Here is a 24,334-nt window from a genome sequence, read left to right on the forward strand (position 1 = left end):
CACATAAGACTAGCACAGCAATACCGCTTACAATAGTAAACAACTTATAAACAATCCAAACAGCAAGCAACACGTAACAAGAGCAACTGAATACGATACAGCAGTGGAAAGGTTAATGTACAGCCACATCCACCAACACGTGATGACACTGACGTAAAGCTCCAAAAATGCAAAGGAAACAACAGATTTATTTAGAAATTTACACAGATGTGGGAATGTTAAACACAGAATTCCAGACATGGTTCCCTCTGAGGGAAGGTAGTGGTAGATATAAATAAAAAAATTTTTAATGTTTTATTTCTTAAGCTGGGGGGGGTGGATACAAGGGCATAATGTCTTTTATAAACATTTAATATTTCCTTAAAAAGGTGAGTGAAAACTGTTCATCTCTGTAATGGTTATTGTAAGTACACTGATCCTTTAAGAAGTCACACACAAAAAAAAAAACTGAGGGAACTTTGGTCTCACAGGTCACTACAGAGAAATGATATCAGGTTGCAGACTAAAATAGGAAGTCTGTGGGCAGGTGTGAACAATAACTACCTTATCTGAAAAACGGGAAGCAATACTGTGTGATGTCAAACATACTCTGAGACAGAAAAACAAGTACTTTCTAGACCAGAGGGCAAGTGAAATTAGACTTTCTAGACTCACTAGGGCAAATGAAACTTTCAGGGCCGTTGCAAGTACACTGCAGGGTAGCTCAGTGGGACTAGTCCACTAGGGTTAGGGTAGGACTTGGTAAGAGGAGCCAGAACAAGATAAATGAATCTGAGGGAAACAAAAGAAAAGTCAGGATTGGAGAGCAAAGCTGATTCTAGAATGATACAGATACAAGATGGAAATTTCAAACAGGTCATCAATCCTCTGATTTAATCAATCGACTTCATTCTTTTTTTAATTTTCCAGTAAATAAAGTTAACTTCATTGTTCCTTCATTTATTTCCAGTGTGGTTCTCCACATTAATTTAATAACCCATCCTAACCTTGACTGCCACTTACTAACTCTAGGCAATACATTTTGTAAAGTCTATTTTCCTGTTGTGAGGCCTATAGCTGCAGCTGAGAGTTACCTGTCCAGTGAGGAGCAAGTGGTGAGAACTCAAATCTGCCTCTTAAAATCTAGAGTTGTAAAAGCTTTTCTAGGATCATTCCAGTCACTACTAAATCTGGGTGAGCAAAACCAGCTAAATTTTTAAAGCCTAGAAGTAATACTAAAACTAAAAACTAATTTCCACTGTGTACTACACTCAATCCAAGCTTTTAAAGTATAATTTTTATTCCTTTCTATTATTTCTTTCTAATTTTTATTCATTCTCAACTTAAGACTGTCATTATCTAATCATTCAGGACATACTTTCCTCTATTATTCATATAGTATAATTTTACATTGATTTACATAAGTAAAATCATCTTACCTGCACTTTTTTTAAAGCTACTGGTACTCCATCCAAGAGACAGGCTGCTCTATAAACTTCACTAAATTGCCCGCGACCAATTTTCTTTTCTATTCGAAAGTTGGCTAATGTATTATAGCCCATATCCGGTCGTAAAGCCTTCTGTAATTAAAAAAGTCAGAATAAGTTTTCAATCACACAATATTCACACAATCATTGATTGTTTTCACATAAGTAGGTGATACCTATGGTAGCCTGCAGACATCTATTCTATTCAACAAATATTATATTGAGCCATTCATGCTAGGCACTGTTCTATATACTGGGAATACAGTGGCAAACTAAACAGATGATAATCCCTACCCTCAAAAGAAAAATTCTGGCAGGGAAGAAAAATAACAAACAGGGTAAACATGAAAAATATATATACAGTATGTGAGATAGGAAGGGCTAAAAATAAAATAAATCAAGGAAGAAGGACATGAAATATCAGGGAATGAGGAAGATTTTGAAATTTTAGATAGGAACTCTATAAAATTATCTTCATAGAATATAAACTTCTCCCACTCAATCTAGTACTCCTTTGATATTTGTTTTCTTTTTCAAAGAATCTTTAACTTGAAATAGAATGTGTGTAAACACACACACACACACACACACACACACTTAGTCCAACCTGCCAACTAATGTATGAAAATCTTCTGAACTTCTTGAGAGTTATTTAACTTCTACAAAGAACATTTCCAGTGGCAGGGAATACACCACCACATCATTATTTTTTTTTAAGACATTTTTTTAGAGCAGTGGGTTCACAGCAAAACTGTGAGGAAGCCCTTGCCCCATATATGCATGGCTTGCCCCATCCCCCACCATAATGGTACTTTTGTTACAATTCATGAACCTACACTGACACATCATTATTACCCAAAGTTCCTAGTTTTACATTAGGGATCACCCTTGGTGTTGTACATTCTATGGCTTTGGACAAATGTATAAATGACATATATCCATCATTATAGGATCATACAGTGTATATTCAGGGCCCTAAAATCCTCTCTGCATCTTCTATTCATCCCTCCCTCCCCAAGTTAACACCCCCCACCCCCCACCTTCCGGGCAGCAACTGATCTTTTTTTACAGTCTCCATAGCTTTGCTTTTTCCAGAATGTCATATAGTGGAAGTCATTCAGTCTGTGGCCTTTTCAGATTAGCTTCTTTCACTTAGTACATACTTACATTTTTTTTAATTTAAAAGATTTTATTTATTTACTTGACAGAAAGAGATCACACAAGAGGGGGGGAGCGGCAGGCAGAGGGAGAAGCAGGCTCCCCGCTGAGGAAGAAGCCCGATGTGGGACTCGATCCCAGGACCCTGGGATCATGACCTGAGCCGAAGGCAGACACTTAATGGACTCAGCCACCCAGGCACCCCCATAATTACATTTTTAAACAATACTTTGCTGTTACTCATGAAAAAAAAAAGTCACTTCTTTTAACTAACACTTTTTAGTACTTACTGTGTAAGAAAAAGAGATGAACCAGAAATGCTGTCTGCTCTGAAAGAGCTTTACCCAAATATATGGAAGAGGCTCTTAACTGCTATGAGAGAAATAATTACAGGGTATTGGGAAGGGAGCACAACTGTCATTCCTATTTTGAGACAAAGCCCAACTCCTTATACATTTTATCCATTCACTAGTCCTTTTGTTTATTTGTTTATTCACGGACTCTTTCAGTCATTAAGTCAGTCACATGGTAAACATTAACTGAATACCCACTACAGTCAGCCACTGTCTGTTGCTGAAGTTACAACACGTACCCAAGAAACACTGCCTTTTAAGCTCCTGAGGACACTCACGATCTATTCCAGCACCTCCACCTATATAACAAACTATAACAAAAGAGTCTAGTGTAGCTATCAAATGCCCTTATATCTTCTCTTTTTTGGCTAAATATGCACAGGCTTTTCGAGGTGCCTGGATTATTGGTAAGGATACGCTTCTAAGTCTTCACCATTCTCTTCACATCCTTCTGGACCTCCTCTATTCTCTGAGCCAACTTGGAGTACACATGACATTCTTGTGGGGTCTGACTAGTGCACCCTCTAATGAGACTGAACATTAAATGCCTATTAATGCAATCAAAGACAGCACTAGTTGGTAAACACACTAAATTGAACTTAAACTCTTAGTCCTTCAAATAAACCTCTGTTAAGACTGATGACCCCATGACTTATGCAGAAGGCTATTTTGACATATGAGTAGTACTCTACATTAACCCCAATATTTTCAATATTGTTGATTTTACTACATCTATCATGCTAGCAAAAACTCTAAAATCTTGCTAAAGTTTCACTGTAATTCAAATACAATGTTTCACAAAAAGAGAAAAAAGTAGCAATGATTTCTGTTGCTGCACACTGATTTTCTTTCTCTGGAAGTCCAAATTATTGTCCAGAAAAATACCATTCTTCCTTTAATACATGCAAAATAACCAGAATATAAGAAATTTCACAAATCCATTTCATAAATATAATACAATAACTGGTATAATAGAATAACAGTAGCAACTACCTTCTATAATAATAGAAGGTTCCATTTTCGTACCTACAACTTAACAATTCCTATATATTAGGACTTTATATGCCATCTAATTCAATTCTGATGACAATCCTATACATGTCATCAAACCAAACCTATGTCTAGTTGATTCCCAAGTATAGCCTTTGCTATCCTACCACGCTTACTAAACAAAATCATCTACAATATGATCCAATATTATGGGATCCTACATGATGATTCATAAATATTTTCAATTTCAGATCTTTTGATTTTAAAAAGCAGAAATAAAAACATGTTAAGAATTAAAACAAAAATATACACCATAATAAGAAAAATTAAATTATCAAATACAGGGAGACAACCAGACATGCTGTTCATTTATAAGATTTCTTTTTGTAGTCACTGAGATTAATTTGTAATTAAGTGCCACTGTGACAACATGGTACCTATTTAAGAAAGGAAACTTAAAGTACCACTTCTTAGATATAGTCAATAGATAGAGGCAACTTTTCTTAGTTTTTTAACTGTAAATAAAAGTTTCATTTAAAGAGGAGAGATTTTTTTTAACTGCTATGCTTTCCTAAGAAATTTTTTCTTTAAATATTGACACACTAGGATAGTCTGCAACATCAAAGAAAGAGAACTCCTTCTTCTGCTATAGATGTACATACCATTTTTTCTCCTGATGAAAATTTACCAATCTCAACAGTAAAATACAACTTCATCATTAGGAACACTATCATACAATCCATATATTTTAAATTTGACTGGGAATTCCATCTTCTGTCTACACAATAACTGACAAATATTAGCGTGAACTGCTAAGACAGTGTGACAACCGCATGCTGAGAGCAAAGTCTCACTAATGTGTTTTGGCATGCAGGTTTGTAATCACACATTTACATATGCAATGACCTACATTTGCATGTCAGATCACACACCGTCTTGGTTTATTAAGACTGGGCACCTCCCTATGCTTGGCGGCCAGAGTGGCGAGAGAGGGCCAGAGGGCGGTGTTTTCTGGCAGTTGAGGGATGAACTGCCACCAAGGATTAGGTTGATATGGCCTGAGCATTAGACACTTCATTAGACGTAATCTGTTTAACAGTGGGCAGTGTATGTAAACTTCACAGCCCATTTGCGGCACCTTTTTCCCCCTATGGCCTTTCTTCAAAGGGCAGTGTGGGTGAGTGACAGCTTGTCTCATCTGCTCCCATGTCCTGTCACCCAGTGTAGACATGGAGAGCTGACATGAGAAGGAGCATAGCTGCACATCTCCAACTACCCCTGGGTCTCTTTGCCACACTGCAATTTGTATAAAAATAAGCTTGTGTAGTAGGAGATCTCCTTTAGGAGATCATCAGACAGGTGATACATATACTTCAGTAATGATTCTATTATATTGTATTCAATGCCATACCTCATTTTCATGAATTATATCCTATTGTAGGTAGCACTGTATTAGGTGCTTTAAATAAAAAGATGATATCATCAAATGAGTGCCCACTCAAGTAAAGAACTATTTTTAGGAAAGAGATATATTCTTTTTTGAATGATGTCCAATTCCCCATATTTTTTTTAAACTTAGCATTTGAATTATATTGGGAATAAATAACCCAGCAAAATAATGAGATTCAAATCAGTATGAAATATGGACCAAATAAAATCACTTAAATTGCTTTTTCCCTGGTTGCAATTTGGTGTATAAACTGCATCTGTCTCCTACAGTCCCTTAATGACCAGGATATTTTTCTGAGCTGCACAAAATGGCTTTTGGATTTGATATGAGTCACTTAAAGGATCTTAAATTTTTATAAAATCAAAAAAACCTCCTCTGTTTCTTCCACTGAAATAAAGATAATAATGCCTTCCCTAAGACAGAGGGCCACGTAATTTTTATACCGAGCCTGGGCCTCATCCACCAGCCAAACCAAGTGTTCCCCAAGTGCGCCATGAGCTTTGGCCTCTCCATGCAAAGCATGTGCTTGTCCCCACGCCTTCTAAATAACTTTGCTCTTCACACCTGGCAAACCACAACTCATCTTTGAGATTCCACTGCCAGCCTTCTAAGGAATCATCTTCGGCTTGTGGGCAGCTCGACCAGCTCATGCCTCTGTGCTTCCGTAGCAACTGACAGCAGGCATTCAAGTCTATACACAGCTGTGCAAACTCAGGCACTGAGCTAGGCTCTGGATCTCACTGGATTTAATTATTTGTTTACATATATGTATTTTTCCCTCCACATAACTGAGTTTCTCAAAGGCAGAAACCAAGTTTTATCTTTGTATCCAGATGCCATGAAGGCAGTTTGACGTGAACTAGATAATAACTATTTACTAAATAAGTGAATGTAACTGAAAGAACTTGAAGTAAAAGGCTTTAAATACATACTGCACGATTATAACTATTGAGAGGCTCTGAGTAGAATCAGGTAGAGAAGCAGTACAGCGCAGTGCAAAAAAACTTCTGTCCCACAAAGCAAGACAATTGTCTCTGCCTCTAACAGTTTCCCAACAGGTGAACTAGAGAATTCCCTTACTCCTCACTATTAAAGGACACTTCGGTAATAATCCACAGTCTGGGTTAGAGTGATACAAGAAGCACTAAACATTGTGTTTCAAATCAATCTTGCTCCAAAGCCTGACTAGGCATGGCATTACAAAAGAATCCACGGAGTTCCCAAAGAGCCCCGTAGAAAAGGCAGAGAGGTTCTGGAGTTAATCAGTAAGACATGGGCTCAAATCCCAGCTCTGATGCTCAGTATCTTTGTGAGCTGGCAAGCCACCCAAACCTTGTTTCCTACTTCTGTAAAATAGGTGTAAGCCTACCCAAAGAATTGTGTCTGAGTGAGATTATGATTATAAAGTACCTAGGACAGAGCCAAGCGCAGAGCACGTACTCAGAATCAGAGAAGACTTTCCCTTCCCCAAGAGTACCAGCAGTGACAACGTTCTACCAACTCACTCTTGTAACAGGGCTCTTGTGTTTGAAAAGCCTCCTTTAATGTCCTCTCGTTTGTCTCTATCTGTTGCTGGACTTCCCAATGCCAAGAGCACACTTACTAGGAGTTCTCAGTATCACCCAACCCTGGGCTCTGCCTTCCAACTGGGATACCTCATTTATCATGTGGATTATCTGCCTGATTCGCAAATGAAGCTAGCCTAACCCCTTGGGTATGAGGCTACTTAGGTGACACTACAGTGGATCTAACTATAGTTATTCTGCCCACTGTCCTTCTAATAATTTTTGTGAGGAGGGCATTTAGTACAAAAAACCACCATGTTTGCAATTTGGTTATCTGGTTAGAACATGCTTAAAATGAAGTTTAAATCTGCAGGCACAGTAAAGAGGAGACAAACTGGGTCAAAGCCCATAAACCCTATGAGTTTGAAACTGCCTGGCTTCATGACAAAAGAAAACTGAGAAAGGGCATGGCTAATTCAGTACACAGCATCTTCTAGAATTACTGAAATAAAGACTACATACCCCACAGAAGTATTTTCAAACAGATTAATTTTTGGAAGAAGTTTTAAAACATAACTAATTAACATGGATAACATAAGTATAAGCCTATGTAAGTTGTTTCTCAATGTTACTTTATCTCATAATTATTAACCATAAGATACCTGTAACTCTTGACTTAAAGGGCATAATTAAAACTGTTCTTGGAAGCATTTATATTACATTTTTCTGGTAAATTATTATGTTTAGCCTCAAAACATTTATGAATCTATATACTAACAGGTTATATTATAAAAGTATTCTGAAATACCAAAAACATAAAATAAGTATTCAGAATTATAGATAACAACTAAGAAATCAAACCCTAGAGTGAATCAAGCTTTATATAACACCTTAAATGTTCTGGTTTCTCACTAATGCATCTCTTGTTGATCTGAATGCACTCTAATCATGTAACACCAGATCTTGCTAACTAATTGGGATTAACTTCTACATGTCAGTCTGTGTTTACTGCTTCCTTCATATAAAATTTTTCTTTTTAAAATAAAATTCATTCTGTTGTACCAGTGGTTCTTATTCTCACAGTGCAGACTCTTTAAACAATGATTTCCTAGGACTAAATTAATTTCTTTAATTTGCTTTAAATTTGAAGGCAAGGACACTTAATGAGCAATAAGATAATTCAGGATAACATTATGATGACAATTCTCTCTCGGGAAATTAGAAGAGTCACAGCATGGACTCAATAAACTCCCCAGGGAGAAAATTATATCCTGATAATTCCTAGTGGTATTGTTATCAATGATCTAATATACAAGCCAGTATTAATTACAATATTTAACATCATTAATAAGGTCTTCATTGTTATTGCAAATTTATCTCTTACTGGTCGTTTTCATATTACCAATTATGCAAGTTAGTAAATTGCTTTATATTATATATTAATGTTACTGGATTTCTCCAAAATTTAAGAGTAACAAACTCCAAAATGCCCTTCAATTTTACTTAGCAATAAAATTCATGCTCTGGTCTCAAAAATGATACTCCTCATCACCAAATTACTCAAAACTAGAATAGCCTTTTAACAATATTTAACACAGCTCTGTCAAATATTATTTTCTACAAACTTCCTATAAACCTCACTGGAAACCAGAAAAAACCAGAACAACAACACAAAAAAACACCACATGTGCCAGCAAAGTCTAATGACCCATGCTTTTTCACATTTGAACAATTATCTCCCTAAAATTTCTTGAACTATTTCAAAGGTAACCAATTCCTAAAGATACTAAGTGTTGGAGATTTGCACCAGTTTGAGCAATATGCCATTAATCATTACAACTGGCTTTTTATCAAAGGAGGGAAATTCATTATAGCAAAAGAAAAATGAGTGACCAAATATAACTAATTATCTAGTTAAACATTTATAAGACCCTAGTATTTGTATCATTTAATCATCATTATTTATACTACCTAGCATAATAATTACTCTATCTAAATTATGTAACCAAAAATTCTATCTTTCCCACCTTATCATGAGCAGAATAGTTGATTAATGACAAAGATACTCCCATCTCTCCCACTCCTCCCATGAGCACCACCAGCTATACCTTGAAAAATTAAATATGGCAAGGAAAAGTCTCTGAGAGAACACAGAGATAGAGACAGGGAGAAATAGAGGGAAGAGGCTTTCTAAAGTTTATTCATTTATTCCACAAGTATTAACAGGGGTCGGGATATAAACAAATGAATACATAATACAAAAACAAAAAAAAGAAACTAAACATATACATAATAGTTCTAATATTTATTCCACATACTTAAGTACTATGCAGAGAAATATATAATGGAAAATGAGTGGATGGTTATTTTAGATTGGGTAATTCAGGGATGACCTTACAATTTACACAGTAATTAAAAGACCACAAGGAAAGGAAGCAGCAGAAAGAACAGCTGGAGAAAATGTCTCAAGAATGACGGTGTGAAAAGTACAGTGTGGCTGTCAAGGGGGACAATGGTAAGGAATGAGGCTCAAGAGGTAAGTAAGCACTGACAAAATTACATAGCACTCTGATGGCTAGAGTAAGGAGTCTGAGGTTTACACAGGAAGCACTGTGCTCTGATCTACTATACCTTTTACAAAGGTAATTCACAGTGCTGTGTGGAAAAGGAACTAGAGAGGAGGATGAGTAAGGCTAGAGTGGAAGCTGGGGGTCTGGACATAGGTAATGGACTTGACCTGGGAATTACAGTGAGATACGACAGCAGCTGGAATCAGGATATGATCTTGACATAGTCAAAGGAACTGCTGATGAACTGAATATGAGAAGTGAGGAACAGGGACAAATCAAGGATAAGTCATAGATTTTTGGCTTGAGCACACAGACGGATCTTGATGCCATTTACTGGCATAAACAAGGTGAAAGGAGAGGCAGTTTGGGCAGAACATAGGCAATAAAAATGTAATAAAGATTATAACGTGCTATACAAACAATCAGTGGGCAGAGAAATCTGTGGGCCGAGTAATTACTGGCAGAAAGTTGTCACTATCATAGTCACGGTGGACATGGTCATCATCACCATCAACTAATGAGTGCTATGTGCTAAGCACCATACTGAAAGAAAGCTCCCTATCAACTCTATGGAGTAAAAAATAATTATTCTTCTCATTTATTGATAACTAAGTTTTATAGATGTTAAATAACTTGCTCTCCATCACATAACTAGAAAGTGGGAGATCCAAGAATTCATCCTAGACAATGTCTTCAGAGCTCATGTTCTCAACCACCACACTACACAGCCAGTCCTTCTGCTTCCTTCCAGCAACTCTACAGATAAATGCTGGTGTGTTCCAAGGGTACTATCCCTAGCCTTCTCTTCTCACTTTACTCATTCACTCTGGGCAATTTTATTCACTGTTCAATCTCACCCATTTATTGGCTCTGGAAGTTAGTGTTAGTTGATTCCAGGTATCCCCCACACCCTCTACTGGACACCCTATCATAACTCTCCTAGAAACTCCTCCTCCATCCCCTTATTCTCCCTTGATCTACATCCCTTTGATCTATACTTAATGAGATCCAGTCAGGAAAGAAAAAGAAAAGATGTGTAATTAAATTTATCCTATATAAATGTGCCTGATAAAAGAGGTCCTCATCAAAAGTTCTAAATGTAAGAAATATTTGCTTTATGAATACTTAGTGAGAAAGCTGTTTGAAACATAACCACAGTCACATGAAAAAGTCATAATATTCACATAATAATGATATAAAGGAAGACAAAATATAAAGATATCCTAAATGTAATGACAATTTTTTAAAATTTTGATTCCAGTGTACTTAACATACAATGTTCTATTCATTTCAGATGTACAAAACAGTGATTCAACAATTCCATATATTACTCAGTGCTCATCAAGATAAGTTACTCTTAATCCCCTTTACTTATTTCACCCATCCCCCCACACTCCTCCCCTCTGATAACCATCTGTTTTTGTTATCTATAGTTAGGAGTCTGTTTTTTTGTTTGTCTTCCCCCCTCTCTGTTTCTTAAAAACCACATATGATTGAAATCCTATGGTATTTGTCTTTCTCTGACTTATTTCACTTAGCATTACATTTTCTAAATCCATCCATGTTGTTGCAAATAGCAGGACATCATTCCTTTTTATCACTGAATAATATTCCATTGTACATATATACCACCTCTTCTTTATCCATTCATCTACCAGTGAGCACTTAGGTTGCTTCCACAATTTGGTTATCGTAAATAATGCCACAATAAACATAGGGGTGCATGACTCCCATTAAATTAGCATTTTTGTATCCTCTGGGTAAATACCCAGTAGTGTGATTACTGGATCATGGGGTAATTCTATTTTTAATTTTTTGAGGAACTTCCATACTGGCAACACCAGTTTGCATTCCTACCAACAGTGCAAGAGGGTTCCTATTTCCCCATGCTCTTGCCAACTCTTGTTGTTTATGATTTTGATTTTAGCCATTTTGACAGGTGTGAGGTTTTGTGGTTTTGATTCGCATTTCCCTGATGATGAGTGATGCTGAGCATCTTTTCATGTGTCTGTGGCCATCTGTATGTCTTCTTTGGAGAAATGTCTGTTCATGTCTTCTGCCCATTTTTTAACTGAATTATTACTTTTGGGGGGTCTTTCTGTATCCCTCAGGTATGGGTGAATTGTATAAGTTCTTTATATATTTTCAATACTCTTTTATCAGATATGTCATTTGCAAATATCTGTTTCCATTCAAGTAGATTGTCTTTTGGTTGGTATTTCCTTTGCTGTGCAGAAGCTTTTTATTTTGATGTAGTCACAATAGTTTATTTTTGCTTTTGTTTCCCTTTCCTCAGGAGACATATCTAGAAAAATGTTGCTATACCTAATGTCACAGAAATTACTGCCTGTGTTCTCTTCTAGGATTTTAATAGCTTCAGGCCTCACATTAAGGCCCTTAATCCATTTTGAGTTTATTTTTGTGTATGGTGTAAGAAAGTGGTCCAGTTTCATTCTTTTGCATGTTGCTGTCCAGTTTTCCCAACACCATCTGTTGAAGAGACTTTTTCCCATTGCATGTTATTGTCTCCTTTGTCAAAGATTAATTGATGATATAATTGGGGGTTTATTTCTGTGTTTTCTATTCTTTTCCATTGATCTATGTGTCTGTTTTTGTGCCAGTACCATACTGTTTTGATTACTATAGATTTGTAATATAATTTGAAGTCTGGAATTGTGATACCTCCAGTTTTGTTCTTTTTCAAGATTCCTTTGGATATTCGAGGTCTTTTGTGGTTGTTCTACTTCTGTGAAAAATGCTGTTGGTATTTTGATAGGGACTGCATTAAAACTGTAGATGTAGTATAGACATTTTAACAATATTTGGTCTTCGAATCCATGAGCATGAGTACCTTTCCATTTCTAATTTTTTTTTTTAAAGATTTTATTTATTTATTTGAGAGAGAATGAGATAGAGAGAGCATGAGAAGGGGGAGGGTCAAAGGGAGAAGCAGACTCCCCGCCGAGCAGGGAGCCCGATGCGGGACTCGATCCCGGGACTCCAGGATCATGACCTGAGCCGAAGGCAGTGGCTTAACCAACTGAGCCACCCAGGCGCCCTGCCTTTCCATTTCTTTGTGTTGTCTTCAATTTCTTTCATCAATGTTTAATAGTTCTCAGAGTACAGGTCTTTCACCTCTTTGGTTAAGATTATTCCTAGGTATCTTATTATTTTTAGTGTAACTGTAAATAGGGTTGTTATCCTAATTTCTCTCTCTGCTGCCTCATTATTAGTGTATAGAAATGCAATAGATTTCTGTATATAGATTTTGTATCCTGTGATCTCACTGAACTCATTTATCAGTTCTAATAGTTTTTTGGTGGAGTCTCTAGGGTTTTCTATATGTGGTATCATGTCATCTGCAAATAGTCAAAGTTTTACTTCTTCCTTAGCAATCTGGATGCCTTTACTTCCTTTCTCTTGTCTGATTGCTGTGGTTATGACTTTCAGTACCACTTTGAATTAAATGGTGGGAGTGGACATACTTGTCTTGTACCTTAAGGGAAAGCTGTTTTACACCAATGAACATGATGCTTTCTCTGCATCTACTGAAATGATCATATGGTTTTTATCCTTTCTCTTATTGATGTGATATATCACATTGACTGATTTGCAAATATTGAACTTGCATCCCAGGAGTAAATCCCACTTTATCGTGGTGAATGATTTTTTTAATGTATTGTTAAATTTGGTTTGCTAATATTTTGTTGAAGAAGACTGCATCTATGTTCATCAGAAATATTGGCCTGTAGCTCTCTTTTTTGTTGTGTTTTTATGTGGTTTTGAAATCAGGGTAATGCTGGCCTCATAGAATAAATCTGGAAGTGTTCCTTTCTCTTTTATTTTTTGGAATAATTTGAAAAGAACAGGTATTAACTCTTCTTTAAATGTTTGGTAGAATTCGCTGGTAAAGCTGTTTGGCCCTGGACTTTTGTTTGTTAGGAGTTTTTGATTACTAATTCAATTTCTTTGCTGGTAATCGATCTGTTTAAATTTTCTATTTCTTCTTGTTAAGTTTTGGTAGGTTATGCATTCTAGGAATTTATCCATTTCTTCTAGATTGTCCAGTTTGTTGGCATATAATTTTTCATAATATTCTCTTACAATCCTTTGTATTTCTCTGCTGTTGGTTATTTCTCTTCTTTCATTCCTGATTTTGTTTGAGTCTTCTCTCTTTTGCTTTCTTTCTTTCTTTCTTTTTTTTAAATGAGTCTGGCTAGAAGTTTATCAATTTTGTTGATCTTTTCAAAGAAACAGCTCCTGGTTTCATTGATCTGTTCTATTGGTTTTTTTTTTAGTTTCTATACCATTTCTTTATTATTTCCTTCCTTCTGCTGGATTTGGGTTTTGTTTGTTCTTCTTTTGCTAGCTCCTTTAGGGGTAAGGGTAGGTTGAGATTTTTCTTGCTTCTTGAGGTAGGCCTTTAGAGATTAATTTATTTAGAGATTAATTCATTTATCCAACAAACATTACTGAGTAGCCATTACCTACTATCAGTGACATAAAATATAATCCACAAAAGTGAACACTGAACTGCTGATATAGTATATTATTTTTCTTAATTGAAGTATAATTGACGTACAATGTTATATTAGTTTCAGGTTTATAACATATTAATTCAACAATTCTATAGGTTACTTAATGTTCATCACAGTAAGTATAGTCACCATCTGTCACCATACATTATTACACTATTACTGGCTATATTCCCTATTCTATACTTTTCATCTCTGTGACTTATTTTATATAACTAGAAATATGTACCTCTTAGTCCCTCCACCTATTTTGTCCATCCCCTCACCCACTTCCCCTCTGGCAACCACCATTTTGTTCTTTGTTTTTAAGAGTCTGTTTTTTTCTTTATTGTTCATTTGTTCTATTTTTCAGATTCCACATATAAGTGAAATCATATGGTATTTTTCTTTCTGTACTGGACTTATTTCATTTAGCATAATACCCTATTAAGTCCATTCACATTGTCATCAATGGCAAGATCACACTGCATCTTTTTTATCCATTCACCTATCAATGGACACTTGGGTTGTTTTCATATCTTGGCTATTGTAAATAATGCTGCAATAAACATAGGGATGCATATATCTTTCCAAGTATAATCTTATTTATTGGAAGCATATGAGTATAAGGAACTACCCAATAATCATTATTTTTTCTGAGAGTACTCTTTTTGTTGTCTTACAAATTATATATTTCCTCTACTATAACACTTTCCCTAGTATTTCTATCATGAAATGTAGCTTATATAACATTATAATGAGCTTTTATGCTCATTATGTTCCATTAGTGACTAAATATCCTTGAATACTATTACCTCACTACCTTAGACTTGGAGATGAAAAATAGCATAGTATAAGCAAGACATGACGGAATCTGAGTCCAAAATAAAAAAATGACACAAAATTTAGTTGGAAAAGTAAAACGAGACCAGATGATGCAAGACCTTCTAAGTCAGACAAGGAAATGCAGAATTCACCCTAAGAACAATAAAAAAGCAGCCCTTTAAGGAGAGTGAGATAATGAAACGTACACTTTAAAAGGATAATTCACGCTACAATGTAAAGAATGGATTAAAAATGGTAAAATGAAAGGTACAGAGCTCAGTTACACAAAGTTTCTGCAATAATCCAGGCAAAAGGTGACAATAACCTAAATGTAGAGAATTAGCAGATCCGATAGTTTTTTAGGAAATAAAATCAAGAGAACATGGAAATTGCCTAAACATAAGATATGAGATTCCCTTGTTTGTAGTTCAGGCAACCAGAGGGATGATGGTAATAATCACAAGCAAAAGTGCAATCTTGGGCAAAATAACAAATTTCATCTTAAAGACTAAGAGCTTGAGGTACCTATAAAAATATCAAGGGTCGTGGTGATTAGGATCAAACTGGCCAGGAAATGTATGAGGAGCTTTCTCTGTGAAGGCTAAAGAATCACAGGCTTGGAGTCAGACAACCCTGGGTCAAAACCCAGCTCTACCACTTACTAGCTATGTTACTGTGGGCAAATCTGTTCATTAGTCTGAGCCTCAGTCTCTTATTTGTAAAGTGTGAAAAATAATGCTTTGTATGTTATCTGTTAGAAATAAATGAGGAGGGGCGCCTGGGTGGCTCAGTCATTAAGCGTCTGCCTTCGGCTCAGGTCATGGTCCCAGGGTCATTGGATCGAGCCCCGCATCAGGCTCCCTGCTCCACGGGAAGCCTGCTTCTCCCTCTCCCACTCCCCCTGCTTGTGTTCCCTCTCTCACGTCTCTCTCTGTCAAATAAATAAATAAAATCTTTAAAAAAAAAAAAAAAAGAAAGAAATGAGGAAATGTATTCAAAATGTTTAGCACAAGATAGGTGTATTTTCAGACTTCAATCATCAGCAGGTGCCAACAGTAGCGGCCGTACCACTACCCCGGACAAAAGCAGGATGAAGGTGGTAAGACAGTGAGCCAGGTGGTCAACTTTTCAACTAATGCGAGGAATGATGAGGAGGGTAGAAGATAACAGCTATCAGAAAGGTGAAAATCCTTTAGATGGGAAGCAGGAGTCTCAGTACAGCAGGTTTCACCCCTTCCCACCCCCAAGAGAAAGTAGTGATCAGAAAGAGGTACTGTGGACGGAGAAGGCTTCTGTTGCTTCCTCCTGATCCTCATGGTTTATGGCTATTAGAGAACAAGTAGCCTCTACTTGAAAGGGTTATGGGGTAAAAGCAGTGTCCTTGGGGGAAAGAGGTACATTCCAGTTAAAAACAAAGAAGTGAAAAAAAAAGTTCAATAAGAAATGAGGGATGTAGGTGATTACTCGTACAATGAAGGAGAAATTCTGTAGGTATTTGTATATTTTAATATTCACATTCAAAAAGGTGGTGCTTAGAAAGAGAAGTGACTGATTTCACACCAAGTTTATATGCATTCAACAAATATTTGCTGAATGTCTACCATGTGCCTGGGTTCCATTCTAGGGACTAGGGATAAAGCTTATACTCTAGGAGAACAATGATAACAAACAAAATAAAGAGTGCTAAGGTGATAAATTCTATGGAGGAAAAAATACGGCATCAAAGGCATACTGTGTTGGGGTGAAATTTCAATTTTCATTGAATGATCAAAGTATGTGATATTTAAATATATACTTGAAGATGAGTGAGCAAGCTGATAAACTACTAGAAGGTTTTAAACAGACATCATTTGACTATAATGTTATATTTTATATTTAAATTTTGTATAATTTTATAATGGCTTCTGTGTTGAGAGTAGAGTGAAGAGAGGCAAGGGTGGAAGCAGAGACCAAGTGGGAGGCCATCACAATAAGGTATGTGAAAAATTAAAATAATTTTGACCAGAGTGGTAGCACAGAGTAAGAAGTATTCTGAGTCTAAATATATTTTAAAGCTAGAGCCTATGGAATCTATTAACAGATTAGATATTAGATGACAGGGATGGGAGGGAGTCAGGAATTTCTCTAAAAATTTTAGCCTAGCAACTGAAAAAATGGACTTCCCATTACTTGTGATAGAGAAGACTATAGAGGGGCGCCTGGGTGGCTCAGTCGATTAAGCATCTGCCTTTGGCTCAGGTCACGATCCTGGGGTCTTGGGATCGAGCCTCATGTCGGGTTCTTTGATCAGCAGGGAGCCTGCTTCTCCCTCTCCCCCTGGCTCATACTCTCTCTCAAATAAATAAAATCTTAAAAAGAGAGAGAGAAGACTGTGGATAGAACAGTTTTATTTTTTTTTAAGATTTTATTTATTTATTAGAGAGAGAGAGAGCACAGCATGGGGGAGGAGGGAGAAAGAGAAGCAGGCTCCTTGCTGAGCAAGGAGCCCCATGTGGGACTCGATCCCAGGACCTCAGGATCATGACCTGAGCCGAAGGCAGATGCTTAACCACCTGAGCCACCCAGGCACCCGTCAGAACAGTTTTAGGAGGAATATTTAGAGGTCAGTTTCAGACATGTTACGTTTGAGACATGCAAATCTGATGTCAAGTATGCAAGTGGATACATGAGTTTGGAATTCAGGACAGAGGTCTGGATTGAGATATAAATTTGACAGTCCCCAGCATATAGATCATATTCAGAATCCTGAATTGTTTAGAGATTCAGGAGGTGAGGAGTAATCAGCAAAGGAGGGACCATTTAGACAAGAGAAAAACAAAGTTCTTAGAAGCTAAGCAATGAACAGGCTTCAAAGAAGAAAGGATCATCAACTCTATCAAATGCAGCTGGTGACTCAGGAAGATGAGGCCTGAGCCCAGACAGCTGGACTGAGCAACAGGGGAAGTACAATCCTGGCAAGAGCAGTTTCAGTGGCATAGTCAGGGAGGAAGCTGAATTGGAGTACATTTCAGAGAGTGAAAGGAGAAATGAGACAAAACTACAAATAAATCTTTCTAGGGATTTTGCAATAAAAGGCAGCAGAGAAATAGGTCAACAGCTGGAGAGAAGAAGGACTTCAAAGGCTGTTTTTTGAGTTTGTTTGGTTCGGTTGTTGTTTGATGGAAGAAATACCAGCACAATAGTATGTAATGGGGAGGACTCAGTAGAGAAAGGTGAAATAAGCACGGGATGAAGATGGGATCTGGGGCTCACGGGAACGCTGGCCTTTGAGGACAGCTGGCTCAGTTTATCCGGAAACAGAAAAGGCAGGTCACAGGAGTACAAGGTTCTGGGAGGAGAATATCCATGGGAGGAGTCTGTGGGCGATCTCTTCTGATTGTTTCAGTTTTTTTAAGGGAAGTAGGAAGCAAGGGCATTAGCTGAGAGTGAGGGTGGGGGAGAAAGTATTGGGGGCTGAGGAGAAAGAAGATGAAGTAGTCATTGAGGAGGCAGGGGAACAAAGGCACTCAGGGTATGGCTGCTGACATATAATCTAAGGGTTACTTGAGGTCCATGGTCAAGAACTTAAACTATGGCAAGAGTCTTCTTTCCTCAAAACAGCTGCTGCTTATTTTCCTGTACCTTTATCAATAATGTTATTCAATGAGCTAAAATGTTAAAAGGAGACCAATACATATAAACTTGTATAAAGACTCCCCAAAATAGAAGCTCTGCTCGATGCTGTATGATAGGTGCTTTGGCAAAATCAATTCATCAAAAGAAGCTACATGATGACCCTTATTTCACAAAGAAAGGAATCCTATAAGATAAGCTAAAGACAGGGGAAGGTAATACAGTTATCATGTGCAAAAATCCTATCCACTCAACAGTCAACTGGGGGCTGAGTCACTCTGGCCCATAATGCACCTGGATTACTAGCTTGACATGCTATGAGGTAAATCTCATCTCACCTCTTCACACTCCTTTCCCAGAGAAAGGACAAGGACAAGTGGATTGTAGTTTGGGCTGCCATGAAGCTTTAAGGAATGGTCTACCTTACTGCCTGGATTGGAAAACAGCAAGACAAGATTTTCATACCTTCCAAACTGTCTATTTTTCTACCTGTAAATGTGGGATGCCCTCTTTCACAGGTAGCCAAAGTGTTACACTAGTTATCTACAAATTTACAAGTAATAATTATAACCTAAACCCTGAAGATTATTACAATTAAAATTAATCCTCCTTCTAATCACTCCCAGAAATCATTAGAACTGTATTAATAATTGTTTTATATTTACATTTATGATAAACTTGTGAATGTACCACAGCCCTCTTCAATCAATGACCATAAATCAAAATTCTCACAAAATGTTAGTTGTAAACTTCCCTTGTTTAAAATTAGTCTCATAGTAGAAAGCAAACATTTTACTATTTATCCGTCACTATCTTGTACATAGTCTGCATTTTTTTAAAAAATTAAGCCAAACCCATTGTTCCACAAACAAGAGTCCTAAAACAGTAAGAATATATAGAATAAAAATCTAGTCAAAATATCCTTGCAGTACCTTCTAGGCTTTAATGGAGGGACTCAAAGAAGGAAGAGAAGGGAAAAAAAATGGAAGCTGATAGAACAAATTTTCCCTAAGCTCAAGAGAATAACAGTAATACAAAAACACATTTGAAAAGATACATAAATCTCACAATCTAAAACTTCAAAAAAAAAAAAAGAAACTCCTATTCTAAAAATGAGACCATACATTATGCATTATGGGGTTAAGAGTATTCATCTCGGAACAAGGAAAGGAAAGATATGCCAAGAATATACATCACTCATCATTATAACAGGGCATAATTGGTATTTGACACTTGGAAAGCTGACTTCCCTAGGTTTCTGTTTATGTCCACACTGTTATTTGCATTACAAAGGTGAAAGAAGTCACTTGGCTACGGATGTTGCCATATCACCCCGGTTATTCAGGCCAATGGTGTGGAACAAAACAAAAGAAGGTTGTCAACCCCGAGCAGACACTGTCCTTTCCCAGCCCTTTAAAATAACGCTACTGAGAACAGTAACGTTTTTCAAAGACCTAATAAGCAGTAACACCTATAAGCTCTTGTCAGGTAATCTTTCTTTCATGATCTCACACTATCAGTCTGAACGCAGAGAGGGGGGAAAGCCTTCTCCCTTCCCCCACTTGCCACAGGCAGCTAGAACCTAGGATGACACTTGCCCGTTTCCAACAGGGAAAGCGGTCCAGCCACACAGGAACAGCAGCAGGGGGCATACACGAAAGGGACCAGTGTGAAAAGAGATGCAGAACCACATATATGATCTTGAAATTTATGCTGCGTGGCAGCCTTGTGTCTCATAGGAAAACAGGTACTTTCATTTTTGCCTCCTACTGCCACTCGACCTTTCCTGGCTGGTGACTCAGTAGGTGGCAAAAATGAAAGTGCTTTTTTCCCTGCCTTTGAAACTAGGGCTGTTCCAAACTGTGGATTTCAAAATCATAACATGAACCACTTAATTTTCCGAAGTACTTCTTCTACTGTCTTCACTAGAAATAGTAAACTATGAAACAACAGTGTTTGCCTAGATGTGTAAGATTGGCACTAAGATGTGTTTATATCTATCTGATAGTTAGAAGTTGCTTAGTATAATCTCGGTAATTTATGGCCAGGACACAAAATATAGACAGATTTTAAAAAACAACCGTCTTGAAATTAAAATATTGGACACTGTATATTAACTAACTGGTATTAATTCAAAACTTAAAAAACTTAGGTAAAGAGCTAATTTAAACATCTTCATTTGAACGAGTCTCTGGTTGGCTTCAATTACATATTCTTATTGAGGCCCTGCTCCATGTGAGGAAGTACAGTACCCAAGTAAGAGACAGTCCTCTTCCTCAAGGAGAGCTTAACCCAGAAGAGAGAAGAAAATATCCACATAAAATAACACAAAGGTGTCAGAAATACCATAAGACATACAAAGAATGTGTATCATCAGGTTTCCAAGAAAAGATACTACAGTCATAAAATCAGAAAAAGCTTCATGATAGAAATGGCATTTTAGGTGGTGCCTGAAAGTGGGATAGGATTTCAGAAGTTGGGAGAAAAAAATGAGGGTGCAAAGTGAACAAAATCACAGAGGCAGAAAAGGTAGTTTATGTATAGGCAGTATTTTCTGAACTGTGTTTTAGACACCAATTCTGGAAGAAGACAATAGATGCACTTAAAAAGAGGGGGGGAAGGGGAGCCCCACAGTCAGATAAGGGTACAGTGTTATTTTAAACACTACACCCTATGTTCTCCTCTTGGAAATTTAAAATGCACATTAGAATAAGAAAGGCTCTGAGCAAGGTCATAAAGTAACTGTTAGCCCAAGTCCCCCCAACCTATAGAACTCATTTGAAAGAACGTCCATCAATTCTTCAAACAATTTCAGAATTACTATCTAAGTAAAACTGAGATAAGGTGAGCAGAGTAAATTTGACACATATTACAGAATGCCTCATACACAAAACTGAGAAATGTGGTCTTTATGAATGACAACAAAATGAGGTTTTGCCCCTACATGGGGGTGTTTGTTATTCAAACATATCATTACATACTAAGCTTAATGGGAAGCTTTGTATGAAACTTTTTTTTTTTAATTCATCTTATTTTACAAAAAAACAAGCAACCACCTAACAGGAGAAGCATACTACTAGTCAGAGAACATGAGAAAAGCAGCAATAATGGAAGGCAGTTGTGGAGAAGGCAAGATCAGCCAGCCAAAGCAAAGACAGGTAGGTACCAAATACACAGGCACCCCCACAAGCTAGACTCAGCCTCACGTGCGTTCTTTTTTCCCTAAGTCTAATATTAACTCTCAAAGCCTACAGGTCATTCAATTAAAGTCAAAATCTAAAGCTGCCTTTTTTTAAATATTTGTACATGAGAACTAAGTTTTCTAAAACACAATTTAAAAATATACACAATTCTGACTACAACTTGGAAATTCATAATTAGCATTTTTTGGCTTTTATTTCTTAAAGGAACTTTTACACACACACACACACACACACACACACGGACGCACGCCAGCCTTCATTAGAAGAAATTACCTGTGGTTGGAACTGGGGAACAGGTGGCCCTTGCATTCCTTGTGATTGCTCATCCATTGTCTGAAGCAACAGGAACTTTAGAACTCTGCAAAAATATAAAGTTTAAATTTAAATAATGTAATCATTACCAAGTCATGTTGCTCATCATATGCCTGAGGCTTGCATTCAAATATCAGATTTACCTAATGGTTCAAAAAGCACCCATTAAGATATCCCATATTCTTCTGTCATTTGCTAAATCCAAGCTCTGTTTAGCTAAAACAAAAGGTATTCACTGTCTCAACTATGTCCATTTCTCCAAAGTAGTATTATGTGCTTAGAAAATCCTATTTTATGAGATGAAATTCTCTCTTCTCCATTATACCTTATAGACCAAACAGGCTTCCCCTTCCCCATGCCAGTGTGCAAAGATAATTACAATAAGCTTCCCATCAATGTGGTAAATGTTCTACAACTCTAAAGTGCACCTCATCTTCATATTCTAAAAATGTTAGTACTTTTGTTATGTATGTCCAACTATAATTCTTACTGTAGTTTTTAGGTTTAAACTTAAAAGGCCAGTCCTCCTATGAGGGTGTTTATGTTTTTATGCATACTTTGCTTGTAATTAAAAACATTCAGCCATCAACTCAGTTAACATAAGCTGAAGACTAATTCTATGTCACCTACTGCACAAGGCTCAAAAAGTGAACTACAAACAAGACACAGCTATTGCCCCACCGAACAACACTTTTTCTACACAATGTCAATTATTTCTAGGTTCCTCACAAGTGTTATTTTTTAACTAAAATATAATGTGTGGGTTGAAAAACTAGGATCCATTTAAATGGGATTAACAGAGAAACTAAAACACATCCTCATTTCATTATACTCTTTTAGAAAACAGTTAAAAAATGACATGGGTATTTGTATTGTAAATATTCCCTTCCATCTGTAACTTGTCTTTTTAAAAACCTTTCTAATGGCATCTTTCAATTAACTAATGAACAGAAATTCATAAATTTAATAAGGTCTAATCAATCGTTCCTTTACAATACCTTTGTGTACTATTTAAGAATTATTTCTGTACTCCAATTTCTCACACATTATCTTCTAACATAAGCTTTGTTGTTTTACCTTTCAAGTTTAGATCCATAATTGACCTGGAATTAAATTTTTGTATGACAAGGTAAAGTCAATATTTAGGTTTTTTTCTATATGGATATCCAATTGACTTCAAATCAGATATTGAAATGATCAGGCTTTACCCCACCCTCCCCCCAACACTACTATGTCATCCTTGCCATATATCAAAAGACAACATGTACATAAACACACACATACCCCCACACACATTGCAAACTTGCTGAACTCACTTATCAGTTCAAGTAGATTTTGGGGGATTCTTGCCTTATTTTAATGACTAGAACTTCCAGTACAATGAACCTAAGTAGAGAGTAGACATCTTTTTATTGTTCCTATCAGGAATAAAGTGTTGGGAAGGAAAAATTTCCCTTCACTGTTCAAGATTCTTCTAGCTGCTGTAAGAATCAAATTGACACGACAGTAACAGGAGAAAAGTTTGATAATATGTATCAAAAGTAACAGGAGAAAAGTTTGATAACATATATACCTTCTATAGATATATATATATCTTATATATATATAAGCAACTCAGGAAAACTGAGCAACTCCCCAAAATGGTCAAAGCCATCAACATAAATACCATCTTCAGCCAAAGACAAAAGATGTTGGGAGTCAGTTACGGGAGGTTACCAGGAAAAGCACAGTAAACAATAGTAAGGTTGTTATTCAGATTAACTCATTGCCATCTCTATTGGTAATAGTTTCTAGAAATTGAGTCAAACCCTCTTACTGGTACAGCAAGGGAGACACCTTACAAATGGAGATTTTCCTTACAAATACAACTGTCTCATACAAAATGGTAACCTATACTCAGGTTCCAGAGCTTCTCCTGTGTTTGCAGCATCTTAAAAATAACCAGCTTAAAATAATCAATATGCCGGGGCGCCTGGGTGGCTCAGTCGTTAAGCATCTGCCTTCATGAAGCTCGGATCATGATCCCAGGGTCCTGGGATTGAGCCCTCCATCAGGCTCCCTGCTCCGTGGGAAGCCTGCTTCTCCCTCTCACACTCCCCCTACTTGTGTTTCTCTCTCTCTGTGTCAATAAATGAATAAAATCTTAAAAAAAATTAATCAACATGCCAAAGAGGCATATCTTAGAAAAATATGCTCCCTTACAAAAGCATTCTTCACATGAATGAAAGATGTACATTTTTCAAAGATGTCTTAATTTATCAGGTTGAGATAGTGCCCTTATATTCTTACTTTGCTAGATTTTATAAAGAATAGATGTTAAATTTTAACTCAAATGCTTTTTCTACATCTGAGATAATTATATAGTTTTTTTGTTTG

At 36.7% G+C, this 24,334-nt stretch overlaps 1 protein-coding gene across 8 annotated transcripts in view; it reads right to left on the reverse strand.

The window, feature by feature from the left end:
• Nucleotides 1-24,334, reverse strand: part of NEK7 (NIMA related kinase 7) — a 162,827-nt gene that overhangs the window by 69,655 nt on the left and 68,838 nt on the right. For 6 of the 8 annotated variants that reach the window (XR_010412246.1, XM_064594048.1, XM_054507958.2 and 3 more), the window contains 2 exons: nucleotides 21,920-22,004; nucleotides 1,419-1,559 (listed from right to left, as the gene is read on the reverse strand). Coding sequence is in view for 7 of the 8 variants with exons in the window: in XM_064594048.1 (XP_064450118.1) it covers nucleotides 1,419-1,559; nucleotides 21,920-21,976 (198 nt within the window). In the remaining variant the exon portion in view is untranslated. The remainder of the gene's footprint in view (nucleotides 1-1,418; nucleotides 1,560-21,919; nucleotides 22,005-24,334) is intronic. The other 2 variants (XM_064594046.1, XM_054507959.2) reach the window with 1 other exon arrangement.

The sequence above is a fragment of the Mirounga angustirostris genome, unplaced genomic scaffold (genome assembly GCF_029215605.1).
Source record: "Mirounga angustirostris isolate CCGP_5_RB_7025 unplaced genomic scaffold, mMirAng1.0.hap1 SCAF_6, whole genome shotgun sequence".
Classification (NCBI taxonomy): Eukaryota; Metazoa; Chordata; class Mammalia; order Carnivora; family Phocidae; genus Mirounga; species Mirounga angustirostris.